This window comes from Hippocampus bargibanti, linkage group LG01, assembly GCF_051943395.1.
Source record: "Hippocampus bargibanti isolate YZ-2025 linkage group LG01, ASM5194339v1, whole genome shotgun sequence".
Classification (NCBI taxonomy): domain Eukaryota; kingdom Metazoa; phylum Chordata; class Actinopteri; order Syngnathiformes; family Syngnathidae; genus Hippocampus; species Hippocampus bargibanti.
This window is the reverse complement of record NC_142734.1, coordinates 23,249,679-23,266,691: the sequence shown is the minus strand read 5'-3', so window position 1 is coordinate 23,266,691 and position 17,013 is coordinate 23,249,679. Positions and strand designations below refer to the sequence as shown.

General features: G+C 42.7%; 1 protein-coding gene across 13 annotated transcripts in view; it reads right to left on the bottom strand.

Annotated features, from left to right (window-relative positions):
* Nucleotides 1–17,013, bottom strand: part of larp4aa (La ribonucleoprotein 4Aa) — a 57,358-nt gene that overhangs the window by 21,506 nt on the left and 18,839 nt on the right. For 6 of the 13 annotated variants that reach the window (XM_089004405.1, XM_089004422.1, XM_089004510.1 and 3 more), the window contains exons 4-10: nucleotides 15,807–15,888; nucleotides 15,591–15,727; nucleotides 14,682–14,785; nucleotides 14,486–14,596; nucleotides 12,297–12,350; nucleotides 11,478–11,687; nucleotides 10,723–10,815 (exon numbers count right to left, since the gene is read on the bottom strand). In XM_089004405.1, the coding sequence (XP_088860531.1) occupies nucleotides 10,723–10,815; nucleotides 11,478–11,687; nucleotides 12,297–12,350; nucleotides 14,486–14,596; nucleotides 14,682–14,785; nucleotides 15,591–15,727; nucleotides 15,807–15,888 (791 nt within the window). The remainder of the gene's footprint in view (nucleotides 1–10,722; nucleotides 10,816–11,477; nucleotides 11,688–12,296; nucleotides 12,351–14,485; nucleotides 14,597–14,681; nucleotides 14,786–15,590; nucleotides 15,728–15,806; nucleotides 15,889–17,013) is intronic. The other 7 variants (XM_089004436.1, XM_089004460.1, XM_089004452.1 and 4 more) reach the window with 3 other exon arrangements.

The following is a 17,013-nucleotide window of genomic DNA, read 5'->3' as shown; positions in this document are numbered from 1 at the left end:
GGACCCGACCACACCCTAAGTCTGATGCCAGTACTGTGTTTTAATGGGAGGAATTGGATTGGATTTGCCTTTATTAGTCTCGCAGTGGCATTCATCGCTGGACAGCTCTGAGGCGATTGTGCTTTTTTGCGCCTGTCATGGGCAGCATCTGCACAGCCGCGCTTTGTTCAGCGGAAAGGTCGGTGCTGTTGGACAGTCTGCGGCTGGATGAATGCACGGCTTGAGGAGCCTGCGATAAGAAGAAAGAAGCATCAGCGCAGAGTGCCGATGTGTATGTGGAACTGTCGCGGCTTGAAATTGAAGCGGATTTGTGTGGGACAGGAGATGTGAGACACTCTCTTTTCGTCAATGGATGCTACAGCTTTGTGTTTGCTTTCAACATTTAGCTTGTAGTAGACGTGCACATTCCACCATGGCGTCTCTGATCCACTGCAGAAAAGGACGCTTTGATCCTCTCCTTTTTCATTTATAACTGCTTCATGTCACAGAGGGTACAGAAAGTGCGGAAGAATGAATGACTGTGTCTTTGTGTTGTCATATTTGTTATTCAGTGTCCTTGAGAGTTTTGAAAGGCACTTATAAATTAAATGTATTATTATTATTATTATTATTATTATTATTATTATTATGTGGTGCGCCATATATTTGAAAAACTTATATTTCTATATTATTTTGGGAACACTTTTTGTCATTCATTGAAGGTGCACGTTATAGTGTGGTGCATCTGTTTTACTGTATATATACAGTATATGGATTGGATTAGATTGACCTTTATTCGTTTCGCAGTGGAGAAATTTACATTTCACAGTAGCGTCCTTTCATAACTTGAAAGTTATGAAAGGAAGATGAAAGGAATGAAAGAAGTAGAAAAACAAAAATATGGATTATTATATAATATGGATCATTATTTATTATTATTATTTATTATATTATTTATTTATATAGTTGTGCAGCTTCCAGATGTGCGTTTTCGTATTTAAGCATTTAACCAATCACATTTCAGACATCATTTGTTACCAGGGTCAGAAATCCACCCGGACACCTTCACAATCAGTTCTGCAGGCCCATGAGCATAAAATAAGTGCCGATGAAACTGTTGCTTCATTAGAGTTGGCAACACAAGGCCTGCTCGCAGGCCTTGTGTTGCCACGTCGCACGTCGAGTTTTCACAAATTATGATTGGCGAGTTATTTGCCAATCTTGGTATCACTAGCCGCTAGTGATAAGTGCCTACTGGCCAGAGCGAGCACACAGAATCTGTAGCGAGCTGCATAAGCATATATATTGTGTTGATTTGATCATGGTGACGAGTCCATAAGTGACGTCACTAAAGGAACGCCCCACACTGAAAAAAAGACACACTGTAGCAGTCCTTTCATCACTTTGCTGCTGTGAAATGTAAATTTCTCCACTGTGAGACTAATAAAGGCAAATCCAATCCAATCCAATCCAATCCTTTCATCACGCCAATGTATTTTGCTGTATTGTTTGGTATGAAAACCTTGTGTTGCACCCAAAGGCCGCCAGAAGAGGCTGTCCAAGCTCCATATACGGAATTTATCAGCCTGTGGAAACGGAGGAGGCCACAGGAGGTCGCCATTTTGTGCCTCTTTTCTGATGATCCGTTTCTCCCCAATGTTGCCTCAAAATGGCATGGAATAAATTCTTTAATCGATTGCAAACATGTATGCTTTCATCTTCAGAACTATTTGAATCATATTCATAACTGGAGGTGTAACAAGAAAGCATATTCTACGAATCTGAAGCCATTGTTTTGATTCTCCAGAAATGCAAGACATCTTGGCGTGACGTCACGAACTGGGGGCGGGACTTTCTGAAAATGCCCAATTCGCAGCTCAATTTTTTTGCAGATTTTGGACACTGAGTCATTTTTATTGGTGTTTTGCATTTGAATAAAAATATCATACTGCGTGTTTCGGGTATTTTAGATGCTATAAAACGTTTTTCTGATGTCAGTTTAGAAACAAAAAAGTGATGTCGGTTGTCCTTTAAGAAAAAATGGACATCATTAAGAAAGGTCGGTCAGTTATTTCCTGGCTAAAGGTACCCTGTAGTGGACTTGTAGTCAATCAGAGCACATTATTTACAGTCTGGATTGAGACGGAGCACTACTGAAGGCCTAGGAATGTAATCCACCGCCCGCCACTGCGTACGAGAGAGAGAGAGAGAGAGAGATAGAAGAATAAGGAAGCCAATTACTTCACACCAGATTCCTTCCATGCGTCAGGATTTCATCACAGGGTCTGACACAACCATTTACACATGGGAACACGTCCTCCGGAAGGAGGATGCCAATTTTCAGTTGGAATTTAGGTGAGGTGTGCCGACGTTCCAATCAGAGGAGGCTCTTGCGGTGTCATGCCACTTTTTGTCCAGAGTCAAGAATTGTGGAAATTTGCCAGTTGGTGGCAAAGCTCCCAAACTTAAAGGACAACCGACACCTCCGGACAAGTTGTGTCCATAATTTGTAAAATCACTTCATATTACTTCTACTGAGCGCATTTCACAAAGATCCCACCGCATATATTTTACGTTTTAAAACTCGCGCTGAATATTCAGGAAGTCTTGTTTTCGAGTTGATGGCGATCCCCTAAGTGACGTCACGGAAGGAACGCCCGTGACCGAGAAAGCGACACACAATGCATTATGGGTACTTTGTTTGGTCTGAAAACATCGTGTTGATGAGGAAATTAAAAGGAAAACTACATAAATAACGTGATGGTGAATCGTTGTGTGTCACAGCCAATTGCGGTAACACGCATCAAGAATGTGTAAGTTTACACAAATTCCCAGCGGAAAAATCAGCCCATTTCCAACGGAGCTTGTGCGCCATTTTGTGCATTTTCTGGGCACTACATTGGAGTCCAGACGGCTCGAATTGATACGGAAGGACTTCTTTAATCGATTGCAAACATGTATGTTTTCCTCTTCAGAACTATTTGAATCATATTCATCACTGAACAAGAAAGCATCTCCTCCTTTATCACAGAAGTTATTTACGGCTTGAACATCCTGCACAAGCGCCAGTACAAACTTATCAGTTCATGGAAAAGACAACCAATTAAAATATCTATGTTTTACTGCTTGCTGCTGTTGGTGCTCAGAACGCCCAGAGGCATTATAATCAAGAAAATTGTTTTACTCATGTATCACTTTAATTTGCATGTATTCTCAATAAATGGCTTGGTAGAGGGGCGCAGAGTTCAGACGTATGTCATTGATGCCTCCGTCTCCTGCCGGCAGTGGGGACAATCTTTCTGGTTCAGAGTCCCTGTCCACGGTGTCTGACTGTCATATCTCTGACATTTTGGGGGCTCGTCCGGGATGGCAACGCGTCTCCTGCGGTGAGCGGTCTACGGCGACTGTCAAGAACCAGTGCACCGGCGAAGCCATCAAGATTTCGAGAGGACCTCCTTTTCTTGGGGCCAGAAGCCAGGCCTGCTCGCCGGGTGAGACGCAAACGCCATCCCAACGAACTTGGGCAGGCTCGGGATCGTCTCCAAAAATTGAGGTCAGTCTGATAAACGATAGTACAAGCCTATTTGTTTGGGTCTTGGAAGATTTTGGATAGTACAGCCTTTTGAAGGTCTGGGAAGAATGAAACGCCAAGCTTGGAAGAAAATGAGAACGTTTTAAAGGGCCAGTGCGGCATGAAAAAAAATGTACGGAAGGTCAGTCGGATACTCATTTTAGGAAAATGAGAATGTTTTAAAGGGCTAGTGCGCCATGGAAAAAAAATGTACGGAAGGTCAGTCGGATACTGCTTTTACGAAAAAGGAAGAGCGGGATGGCTCGAAAAAATTAAGCTAGTTTATGTGGTAGTGAGAGTGCTGAACTGAGCTTGGTGTTTGGGTACACAAGGACTGATCATCCTTGTGTCTGTGTGTCCGTGTGTCTGTGCCAGCGTGAGTCAATGTGTGAGCATGCGGGTCTGTGAGTAATGCTTGCGAGCTTGACTGTGTCTGTCGCGCACGGGCTGTTTCCGCCGTGAGCACATCTATGTGTGATTGGAATTGCGATAACGTGTCGTAATTCATATAATATACAGTCGGATTCAAACAGCAGACTTTTGTGGATGCAATATGCAAGTTCTCCTCACCCGATCAGGGGTTGAAGAAGGAGAAACCACGAATGTAAATTTGAATTGCTGTCCTACTGAACGAACCCAGTTATAGAGTCCGACCTATGCGTAGAAGAACTGGACCAAATTCATAAAAGCAATAAAAAAAGAGAGAGAGAAGGGGGAGATCACGAAAATTGAACGCTAATAATTCACTTTGCTTCGATAGTATTAATGAAAATTTAATTTGGCATTAAATATTTTATTTCGAAAAAACACGCCGGAATGAGATTGCAATTTGATGTAAATTACAGTGAAGTCGAGGCACCAACATGGCTACGCGGCAGTCTTCCCGTTTTTGGCAACGAGTTAAATCATATCAGTCACCAGTCTGCCTTGATGAAGAATTTGTTGAGAAAAAACGATTGGTTGAGATAGACGTTGAAGGATCGACACTGTTCAAGTAAATATTTACAAGACCTAAAAAAAAAAAAAAGTAGCTAGATGCATGTTTCGGCCCGCAGATCTCAGGCAGTATTTAGGGGCGCCCGAATGTATAAAAAGTTGACAACACACTTGTTTCTGCTTTGGACGGACCTAAGTGATGAAATGTGGTCAGTCCTACTCTGACATTCGAAATCAAACTGCCTTTGATCTGAGGTGCCGAAATAAAGTTGATGAATTAATGCTCGTCAATGACAAACACTAAATCGATAATGCGATATAATTGTGCCAATAGAAAGATAACAATTTTACTCTGAAAGAGAAGCTGGCTGAACTAAAACATTATTAAAATATAAAGATTTGGCGAAAGGCAAATTTAGCATATTATTACCGCATGGTTTTAAGCAAGGCAAGTGCCTGAAGGCAAGAAAACTGCCAAAATTATTTTGAAACGGACACGGACCGCGGAGAGAAATGCGAGTTGGGTCCAACAAAGTCCCAAAGTATTGGTTTTCAGACTTCAGAGGGTAACGTGAGTTAGATTTTTACAATTTATATCAGGAAAGAGAGAGACAAAAATCATATTAGTGATGGATGGCAAAGTGTATAAAACCGTGGTGAGACCAGCCATGATGTTTGGACTGGAGACAGTGCCACTGAAGAAAAGACAGGAAGCAGAGCTGGAGGTAGCAGAGCTGAAGATGTTGAGGTTTTCTTTGGGAGTGACCAGGTTGGATAGGATCAGGAATGAGTACATTAGAGGGACAACTCATATTAGAGGCTTTGGAGAGAAAGTCAGAGAGGCCAGACTGAGATGGTTTGGACATGTCCAGACGAGAGAGAGTGACTATATCGGGAGAAGGATGCTGAGTCTTGAACTGCCAGGCAGGAGACCGAGAGGAAGACCGAAGAGGAGGTTTATGGATGTGGTCAAAGAGGACATGAAGGTAGCTGGTGTGAGAGAAGAGGATGCACAAAACCGGGATAGATGGAGGACATTGATTCGCTGTGGCGACCCCTGAAGGGAAAAGCCGAAAGGAAAAGAAGTCAGATGTGCGGCACCATTCAGCAAATGGTTTCAAAAAGAAAAAAAAAACGGCCAAATTGTTTTTGTTAGAATGCTCCCGATCGGCGCTACCGATCCATGCGCACCAAATCCAGCAGACATTTAAACAGCTTCTTCCCCCAAGCCATTAACTCTTTGAACTCTTTCAACAGTAGCCAAAATGGAACTGTAAAGTGCCACTTAACAGGTTTTTTTTTGACGACGATACTAGTGTAGCGTGTTCTACCGGAAACAAATTCCTTGTGTGTTCTACATACTTGGCAATAAAGATGATTCTGATTGTCACAGTGGCTACTTTGTTCGAAATGTTTTACAATGTCAGCAAAGCAAACAGGAAATTAAAAAAAAGAAAAGATAGTTTATATGCCACACCAAGAGACTCAGATTAATGATGATAATATTAATAAATTTCGTATGAAAGTGTTTGTATTGCACTCATAGATGCTTCACAAGAGCTTAAAATGCTAAATTAAATGTACGCCTGAAGACAAGCATACATAATTGACGCCAAAATCGATCTAAAAGGAAGCATGAGTAACGAGATTAAAACATGGGAAAAAAAAGCAATGTTGAACATTTTAGGTTTTGAGCGCTGATTCACAAGAAGTAGTTTGCGTCCCATGGGAAGGTGCGGCTATCTGAAGGCTGGATGCCCCCAGTTCTGAGTCTGGCTGCGGAGATGTCAAGGAGATTTGTGTTAGAGGATTGGGGGCTGCGGGACGGAGTGTTTTGGTGGGAGTCAGGAAAGATCAGATGAGACCTTGATTGCGGAGGTATTTGTGGGAGTGTGTGAAAACAGGGAGCGGAGACGAGTAACTTTTTTTGAGGTAGAAGAATGCGGTTTTGGTAATTTGGGTGTTGGGTGGAATGGTAGAAAGAGAGGTGCTTATCAATATGAACTCTAAAGTTGCAACAGTTAGAGGGGGGATTGGGTGCAGTTGTCGATGATATTCAAGTAGGATGAACAGTTGTCGATGTTGTGTATGAATTGTTTCCTGATTAGAATATTAGGAGGAGACGGGTTAGCCCAAAAAGATGGTAAGGGTTTTTGAAGGTATTAAGAGAAAGCAGTTGTTGGGAGATCAACTCCGATGCTGATTCAGGCGACGTAGTTGGGGGAATTATTAATGTTTAAACGGATGGATAGTAGATTTGTTTTTTGTTTTCCACGTTAACCACCTTCTTGCAGACCGTTTGGGTGATTCCTGAGTAGGCGGACTGCAGACGGAGTGGCCAGGGAAGTGGCCAGAGACGGAAGATCAACGGTTGGAGGCTCCAAACGGGGTAATGGGGTTAATCAGAAAACCAAGGTAAGATCGAAATACATTACAGTGACTAGGATCTCGGAAATTATATGGTGGTGACCTTGAGAGATATTTTAAATGGGTTGAGGCTGCACCAATTGCGCTACTCAGCCTCGTGGGTCGCCGTAAATTCTGCCAGGGGTTCCACGCCTTTTGAGGAGGAACGTGGCAGAGAGCTCCCCGCTCCATGTAAATGCATGGACCCGGGCGCTCCTCAAAGAATGGTTCATTGAGGAGACATACGCTCATTTTGTGTTCTCGTCCATTATTTTCAGGAGCAGACTGGACCCTGAAGTACCAGGCATCTACCACAGACGCATCGAGGCTGGTGACGGATGGGGCCACCAGATGACCAGAGGGACCAGTCACACAGCCTATCTAGGGGTGTGGTGTCAAACGATGTGGAACTCGTATCTCAAGGCTTTTGGACGGAGGGAGCGATCTGGATTTTCCCTGCGTGCTAAGATCGGATTGCATGCTTATGTACATTTTATCCCAATATTATTGTTCCCTTCCCAAGAAGAAGAAAAAAGGGAGGGGGTGAAATGAGAGATGTTTTATGTCCTACTTGTTTGTGAGCTGAGGTTAAGAATGTTGTGCCCGACCATTATTACTGTCTCAATACTATAGTTGTTCCAGTCCCATTATGAGAAGTCCACGCTCAACGTCACCAGAACAAGAGCAGAATTCCTTTTTTTTTAAAGATAGGAAAATAAGAAGATAAGAAAAATGTGTTTTTAGGTATATTGGTTATTATATAGTGTCTTCAGATTAAGTTGAACTGTTTCCAAATGAAATGTTAAAGATGATTCTGATTCTGATTCTGAAATGCCCACCGTGAATTTGAAACTGTCATGAATGAGCAATTTGTTGAACAATAATTTAAAACGACACTCCAGTCATATAATCAGACTAATGAAAATGCAAAATATATGATTAAGAGGTGAGACTGGGGTATATATATATATATATATATATATATATATATATATATATATATATATATATATATATATATATATATATATACAGTAGAGTCTCGTTATATCGATATCGGATATATCGATAGTCCCGGTTATATCGATACTATTTCTATGCACGCACGGAGAAAATTACATGCAAACAGGGTCGGATATATCGATAGTCCCGGTTATATCGATATTTTTTCGGACTCCCTTGAATATCGATATAACGAGACTTTACTGTATATATATATATATACAGTAAAGTCTATATATATATACAGTAAAGTCTCGTTATATCGATATTCAAGGGAGTCCGAAAAAATATCGATATAACCGGGACTATCGATATATCCGATCCTGCGCCGAACTGCATTAAACAAAAGCCGCCAAAAGAGGGCAGCCAAGCGCCATATAAGAAACGGAGCTGGCCATTAGCTCCCTTTTTTTTGGGTGAGAGATGTTCACCCAATGTTGCCTCAAAATGGAACATATAATTCTTTAATGATTGTAAACATGTATGCTTTAATCTTCAGAACTACAGTGTATTTGAAACATATTCATAACTGGATGTGTAACAAGAAAGCATATTATCCGAATCTGAAACCATTGTTTGGATTCACAAGCAATGCAAGACGTCTTGGCGTGAAGTCATTTTTATTTGCATTTAAATAAAAAGTGACATCGGCTGTCCTTTAATACACAGTATGGAATGTTAATAATTTTCAAAATCATCGCGCTTCAGCAGACAAAACAAGAAACATTGTTGCAAAAAACGATTGCATTCATATACAGTACAGTGGGCATGTACATAACACAACAGGGAAACTGCAACGCTTACATCTTACTGTATTATGTATACAATTTAAAAAAGTCATCAATCTTCTTCTGCTTCCCATTTTTACCTTTTAACACAAACACTTCAATCTCATCTGCTACACACGAGCTAGCGTCTGAAAATGAAAATGGCTCTGCTACACGGGTGCTGGGCACGTAACCAAGTCACCTGACCAAGTCGACCAATGGCGCGACTGATGGCGTGACACGTAACCAAGACACGTGACCAAGTTGACCAATGGCGCGACCGATGGCGTGTCACGTGACAAAGTCACACGGCCAAGTCGACCAATAGCGCGACCGATGGCGGCTCATGTGACCAAGTCGACCAATGGCGCGGCCGATGGCGGCTCACGTAACAAGACACGTGACCAAGTTGACCAATGGCGCGACGGATATATCGATATAAACAACAAAAATGGCCGGCGGGGGATGAAAAGGAGCACCGTAATAACCGGATTCTCGTAATAACCGGGCATCGTACTAAACGGTACTAATTATACATAAAAAGACTAGAAATGTGCAAGGGAAATGAAAATAGTATCGTAATAAGCGGCACTATCGATATAACCGATATCGATATAACGAGACTTTACTGTGTGTATATATATATATATATAACTGCAGGGTAACTGCAGGGTGTAAGATGCTGGCAGGGAAAGCCTACATGGAGCGCCATAACCAGGTGGCTGGCATAGTCTACCGAAACATCTGTGCGGAGTATGGACTGGAAACCCCAAGGTCAAAATGGGAAACACCTCCCAAGGTGGTGGAGAATGACCGAGCAAAAATCCTGTGGGACTTCCAGATACAGACTGACAAGATGGTAATGGCCAACCAACCAGATATCGTGGTCATAGATAAAGGGGAAAGGAAAGCCGTTGTCGTGGATGTAGCGGTCCCGAGTGATGGGAACATCAGAAAGAAGGAACATGAGAAAATCGAGAAATACCAAGGGCTCAGAGAGGAGCTGGAGAGAGCCTGGAAGGTAAAGGTGACAGTCGTGCCTGTGGTGGTCGGAGCACTTGGGGCAGTGACCCCCAAACTCGACGAGTGGTTGCAACAGATCCCGGGAACAACATCGGATATCTCGGTCCAGAAAAGCGTAGTGCTGGGAACAGCACGGATACTGCGCAGAACCCTCAAGCTTCCTGGCCTCTGGTAGAGGACCCGAGCTGAAATGGGGACAGACACCACCCATGGTGGGTGAGACGAGGATTTTTTTTTTTTTTATATATATATATACAGTGGTACCTCGGTTCTCGAACGCCTCACAGTTCGAACAAATCAGAGTTCGAACAAAATATTCGAGATACTCTTGCTTCGTAGTTCGAACACCAATCGGTGTTCGAACGCCAATACGCGAGGGTGGGGTGCTGAGTGGCGTACGGGTGTATCGCTCTCTCCGTGACCAACTGTTGTCGCTTGCGGACGTGCTGAGTTTTGCTCTAGCATTTAATATAGGTGTACGAATTTTATACGAGTTTTAGCCCTAATCATGCTTCCAAAGAAAGTAAGTGCTGCTAAAAGTGACAAAAGAAAAGTAGTGCGTACAACTATTGCATTTAAGAAAGAAATAATCGCAAAATATGAAGGAGGTGTGCGAGTGTCTGATCTGGCGAGGGAATACAGCATGGCGAAAACTACGATCAGTACGATATTAAAGAATAAGGAGGCTGTGAAATCTAGTGATGTGGCTGTGGGAGTGAGAGCAAGTGTCATTGGATAGATATTTTAAGAGAAAAGAACATCCTGTAGCCGAGTCATCCGTAGCTGTCACGTTCCGAGCGAGAGTGACGGCAGCTGACTCGTCGGAACGTAGTGGAATGTTTGGCATCCCAAAGCAGGCGGCAGAGACGTATACTACCCAAGCAGGATGTTTATTCACAAATAAAAGAAAACACAGCGAGTAAGAAGGCAGGGAGTTTTCCGACCCGCTTACTACGCCAAAAAGCAAATGGCACACGAGGGTACAAAATTACGCAATTCCGGAAGATGACATAAATTTACGGGACGCAGGGAAAATACCTCGGACCGGATACACTCGCGCATCGAAGGAAGAGTCCAGGTACGGTGGCGAGTTGAGTCAATCATCCGGCATTGGCGAGGTGATCGCGAACCCTATAAATGCCCCGTGTCCGTGATTAGAGAATTGACAGCAGGTGGAGAACGGCCGGGAGAGGCAGCCCCCCCCCACCCCCCGCTGTGAACTCGCAAGTGACAGGAGCAGATTGTTTCGGTGGTGGAAAAAAAAAATTGCTTTTCGAACAGGGTCCTATATATATATATATATATATATATATATATATATATATATATATATATATATATATATATATATATATATCCGTAGCTGTCGCTGAGCGTATATAATTCCCATTGATTGTTAGGCTATTGCCATTATATTTACTATTTTGTTTTTGTTTTCCACATTTTTTCCACTCCGCGATCACTGTCAAGATAATGATAAAGAGGTGGGAATGATGGAGAATAAGAAGTTAGTTAAATAGCTAATAGTTAGTCAGATAGCCAACAGCTAGCCAGCTAGACAGCTTACATGGTAAGCTTTTGAAAAAAATATTTTATTTTACGTGCGCCTAATAGTGCAGAAAATCAGTAAGTGTTGAGTACCCATAAGATCTTATGAAAAAAACATTTTTCTAGGGTTCTAAAAAGTCAGAAGGTTGGCATGTTGAACATGAATGCTAAAATATTGAAATAATCATTCCCCAGGGGCAGCGATTCAATCATTTTGTCAAGGATTTAGTACAAGCATGTCTCACCAAGGGCGTCTCAAAGTATGGTGCCGGTGAAGGGGTCCAGGTGGGGGGCATGATGCCGTAGACGGGGTACTGCTGCTGGGGGTAGACATGCTGCATGTAGAGAGGGGAGCTGTACTGGGAATGGCTCGGGCTCTGCTGTGAGTAAAGGCTGCTGTCCATGCTACGGTAGCCGTTCTTTGCAAAGAATGTGTTGATGGCTTTTATTCTGGCCTGTTAACAATTGATGGGGAGGAGGACGGGGTGGGGGGAATATAAAACCGTTACACCGGGCCTTACTGCAATGACACACTAAATAAATACGTCCGTGTTAGCTGTCGTCGTACAGGAGTGGTCCGTCGGTGAAAAGGTTTCTTCAGCCGTCATCTGTACTTCTTTGAAGGTGTCGGACGTTTGGCTTCTCATCCGAGAAGCGTCGGCAGTGAAGTAACATTTTTGCTGGTAGCTCTGGCCCTACATATATATCCCTCATGGCCAAAGGTGGCGGTGCCAGACCTCTACTTTGATAGGTTCCTGCTATAAGGTTGGGGAGCAGAGGACAATTCCCAGAGGCTCCACTGATTACCTCTTTTGTCCTGACTGATTATGGTCTGTGACTGACTATTGCCCCATTCACTCTGGTATCACCTCATCAGCATGACTAAGCCTATGTGGTAACGATCTAAGAAGTCTGTTGTAGTCTGTTACAACAGACTTCTTTTAATTTAGTTCACTGACGAAGGCTTTTGGATGAGAAGCAAAACATCCAACACCTTTAAAGAAGTCAAGATGACGGCTGAAGAAACCTTTTCATCCACACCAAATGAATGATCTTTTACTCACCATGATGGGTTTTCCCTGAAATGTTTTTACTTCCTCTCGCAGGTATTCATAAGCCTGCGGAGAGAGGAACAGTTAAATGAATTGCTGTGTGATTGATATTATCATCTCCGATATCCCAGAGATCACAAACTTTTGTGAAACTAAGAGCTCCTTATGCCCGCTAAAGTCTGAACCAAAATTTCAAATCGTGCCACATAAACCACAATAACCTTTGACTTCAAATTTGAAAACACGTTATTGATTAATTTGGTGTGCGCTTTGTATGTAACATGTGGAGGGGATTAAACATTCTAATAACTTCCCCAAATTCATAGCGGCCATAAATACAATGTGGCCCGCAGCAAAAAACAAGTTTGACACCATTATTCTTGACTATAGATCAGACATGGGCAAACTACGGCCCGCGGGCCACATACGCTAGGCTTTTTAATCCGGCCCGCCGAACTTGTCTAAATTATAGTAAAAACCTACTTTTTTCACCTTTCCCTGCAATGCCCACGTTTCCCCAATAGATGGCCGACTCAAAACACATTGACCGTTGTTGGAGCATGGGTGTTTCTCTTTTTTTCACTTCCTTTCACGTCACCATTCCTTCGGTGAAAATGAGCGGACCAAAGAGAAGGAAAGTGGACAGTGAAGGCCGAGTGTTTAATAAGGAGTGGACAACTAAAGACTTCTTCACTGAAGTCCGATCAACGGCTGTATGTCTGATATGCCAACAAGCTGTTGCGGTTTTCAAAGAGTACAATATCAGCCGTCACTTTGCCACGAAGCATGCAAACGATGCTAGCAAGCAGTCAACACAAGAACGGTCGGCTACTGCTCAGAGTTTGGCAGCTAATTTACAGAGTCAACAGAACTTTTTTCACCAACAAACTGCAATTAAAGAGTCAAGTACCAAGGCAAGTTATTTGCTGGCATTCAAACTAGCAAATGGTAGCAAGCCTTTCTCCGAAGGTGAGTTTTTGAAAGAGTGCATGGTAGAGACAGCAGGTCTTTTGTGTCCGGAGAGCAAAGCCAAGCTTGAAAAAATCAGTTTAGCACACAGGACAGTGACTCGCCGCATGGAACTGATTGACGAAGATACAGTCAGTGAGTTAAAAATGTTATTCACTAGCACACTATGAGGTTTGCACAGACTACATTTAATGCTTTAGTATATCCGGCCCATACACTCTTTCCAGAAGCTCCTGGCCCGGTCCTTCGGTCAAATTTTAGAACCCATTGTGGCTCGCGAGTCAAAAAGTTTGCCAACCCCTGCTCGAGATGAATGCAGAGGGCTACCAGTTTGATACGATGCACTTTTGAACGAAATGTACTCAAACTACATTCACACAGAGTGATACCTCAGTTTATGAATGCATTAGCTCACCAATTTTTCACTTTACGAACATTAAATTGGCGAGCATATAATCTTGCCATACAAACTAGTTTTCGGCGAATGAACCGAACAGTGCCACAGTGGCTGGCGGACTAGTTTTTGTCAGCCCCTTTGAGTGTAGACATGGTTTGCTATCGAGTGGAGTACTTTTGCTATTATCGGACCGAAAAAGACACCACCACAGGCTAGGGTTCAGCCGAAGAGGACACAAAAGAAAATTACAGTCGAGCAGAAGATGGAGATCATCGAAAAACACGAACGAGGTGTGCGTTTGTGTGACTTTGCGTCCCAGTACCCTAAGTCGACCATTGCTACGTGTGGCTAAAGGTGTTTCTGTGTTGTTTAAACACGGTCTCAGGCAATAGAAAACATCTGTTGCTTTGGATTTACGAAAAGCAGCTTGCAGGCGACAGCGTGAGTGAGGGTATTATCGCCGAGAAAGCACGGACATTCACTCGGATATCATCAAGAGGCAAACTGGAAGTTGGTCAACCATTGACAAAGGTAAGTAAAATGACTTTATTATACAGTCCATCTTATTTCTTTCATTATATACAATAGCACATTTATTATACATAAAATAAGGTATATTTTGTGTAGTTTTAAGGCTTATTTAGTATAAAATTATGTTTTATGGAGACCTGGGAACAGATTATTCTCATTTTTAATGGTTTCTTATGGGAAATAAATGTTTGGCAGACTAACTATTCGCCCTACCAATTAAGTTTGTAAGCTGGGGTATCACTGTATTATTGCATGGTACGGCACTATGGTACGGTTATAAAAAAAAAACGAACATGTAACTCACCTGCTGAGCATCAGTGTCTGACTGGAATGTGATGTACCAGTTGTTGTTGTGTGCAAACTCAACGCTGATCACCTTTGGACAATTGCTGTTGTTGAACAGCGACTCCACTTCCTGACATGAAAAAAAACATGGGTGACCAGTGATTGTTGCAAATGCAAACAAACTCAGTTGGACTGGTTTGAGGAGGGCCATTTACCTCAACGGGAGTGGTCTCCGGCACCTCCCGCAGGATGATAATACACCGTTTGTGGTTGGGGCGCACTTTCTCGCCCTTGTCATCTACTTGTACCATGGTGGACGCTGGAGAGACACGTTGACAATTCAAATGTTCCAACACAAACACAATCTCACACACTGACAAACGCTTCAGCTCACGAACTTTTTGCTTCACGAACATTAAATTGGTGAGCATATAATCTTGGCATATGAACTGGTTTTCGGCAGACCAACCAAACCACACAGCGCCACGGTGGCTGGCCAACTAGTTTTCGTCACCCCCTTTCTTTGAGAGCAGATGTGGTTTATTATTGAGTGGAGTACTTTTGCTTTTATGGGACCGAAAAAGACTCCACCACAGGCTCGTGCTAAGCCATAGAGGACACAAAAGAAAATTACGGTCGAGCAGAAGAAGATCATCAGAAAACATTGAAAATCCAGGAACGAGGAGTTGGCTGGTGGACCAGTTTTCACCCCCCCCCCCCCCCATTTCTTTAAGTTTGTTATCGAGGATACTTTTGCTATTGTGGGACGGAAAAACACCCCACCACAGGCTAGTGTTAAGCTGAAGAGGACACAAAAGAAAATGACGGTGAAGCAGAAGATCATTGAAAAACACAAATGAGGTGTGCGTTTGTGTGATTACAATACAATTGCACATTTATTATACATAAAATAAGGTATCTTTTGTGCAGTTTTAAGGCTTATTTAGTTGAAAATTATGTTTTAAAAGGGATGTGGAAATGGATTATTCTCATTTTAATGGTTTCTTATGGGAAATAAATGTTTGGAAGACAAACTTTTGGCCTTACACACACTTTCTGGGAAGCAATTGAGTTCGTAAGCTGAGGTATCACTGTATATAAAAGGACTGTAACATGCCACCTACATCTCAACACATCTAAAATGAGTTCCATGTCACTGGTGAGAACCTTGATGCCATCCATGCTGGCAATGGTCCAAATTGGGACAAACTGGTCGCTGTCCATCTGAGACATGAGGTACAGATCCTTTGAGAGATTCTCTCTAAGGTGAAAAACATTGAAAATAAAGTAGCATTGGATCAAAGTTATTTTTTTAGTTGATCACTGATCTCAACTCTTACCTGGAGAAATAAAATTCAAGTTCTTTTTTCAGAGACTCACGCAGGTTCTCTGTTGAGATTGGCTGATCTTCTGGTTTGGCATCTAGAACAGCAAAAAAGGAAAAGAGGGGCAATAACGAATGACAAGGTGTATTAACTCATTCACTGCCATTCACGATTTTTGAGGGAATTAAAAATATGACGTAGAGCACCATTCTCGAATTTGTTCGGGGTTTGTTTTTTTCATGCTTTTGTGCCGATAAAGCGCTGACCATGGCCTCTGGGAGTGTTTTTTTCTTTTCCACAAGGGGGCAGCATTCCCATTTTTTCCATGTAGCACTTACTTCCACATCAACTGTCGTTAAAGCGCGATATAAACCAAGGCAAACCTAGGCATTGTGAGCGATCGACTGAATGGTCAACACTTTTTCGGCGATTAAATCACCCACCATAGGTGGTGTCTGTCCCCCATTTCAGCTCGGGTCCTCTACCAGAGGCCAGGAAGCTTGAGGGTTCTGCGCAGTATCCGTGCTTTTCCTAGTACTGCATCGCGATATTTTTTCCCGACTCCCGAGAATATCGATATAACGAGACTTTACTATATATATATATATATATATATATGTATATATAGTGAGCCCTCAGCTTACGAACACCTTATCTTCTGAACTTTTCATCTTACGAACGTCAAATTTATGAAAATCAAACCTTGAAATACGCATTATACTATTTTCATGATACACACCCACCACGGCTGGTGGAGTAATCTTCGGCGGAAGAACACCAAACCACACGACCTTCGGATCTGGCGGAGTGATCTTCGGCGGAAGCACACGACCAAACAGCGCTCCAGCCGGGCCACCTTTCCACAACCCCTCTAATTGAATGCACATGTCGATCGCCTCCTTGGAACTTTTTGCTGATAATTTTACTATTATGGGACCGAAAAAAAACCCCACCACAGGCTCGTGTTCAGCCCAAGAAGACACAAAATAAAATCACCATCGCTGAGAAGAAGGAGATAATTGAAAAACACAAAGAGGTGTGCGTTTGTGTGATTTAGTAGTACACCATTGCTACCATTCTCCGGAACAGAGGAGCCATCAAAGGTCCGTCTGTTGCAAAAGGTGTTACCGTGCTCTCAAAGCGACGGTCTCGGGCAATCGAAGAAGTTGAAAAACGAAAAGCAGCTATCCGGCGACAGTGTGAGTAAAGCTATTTTATGCGA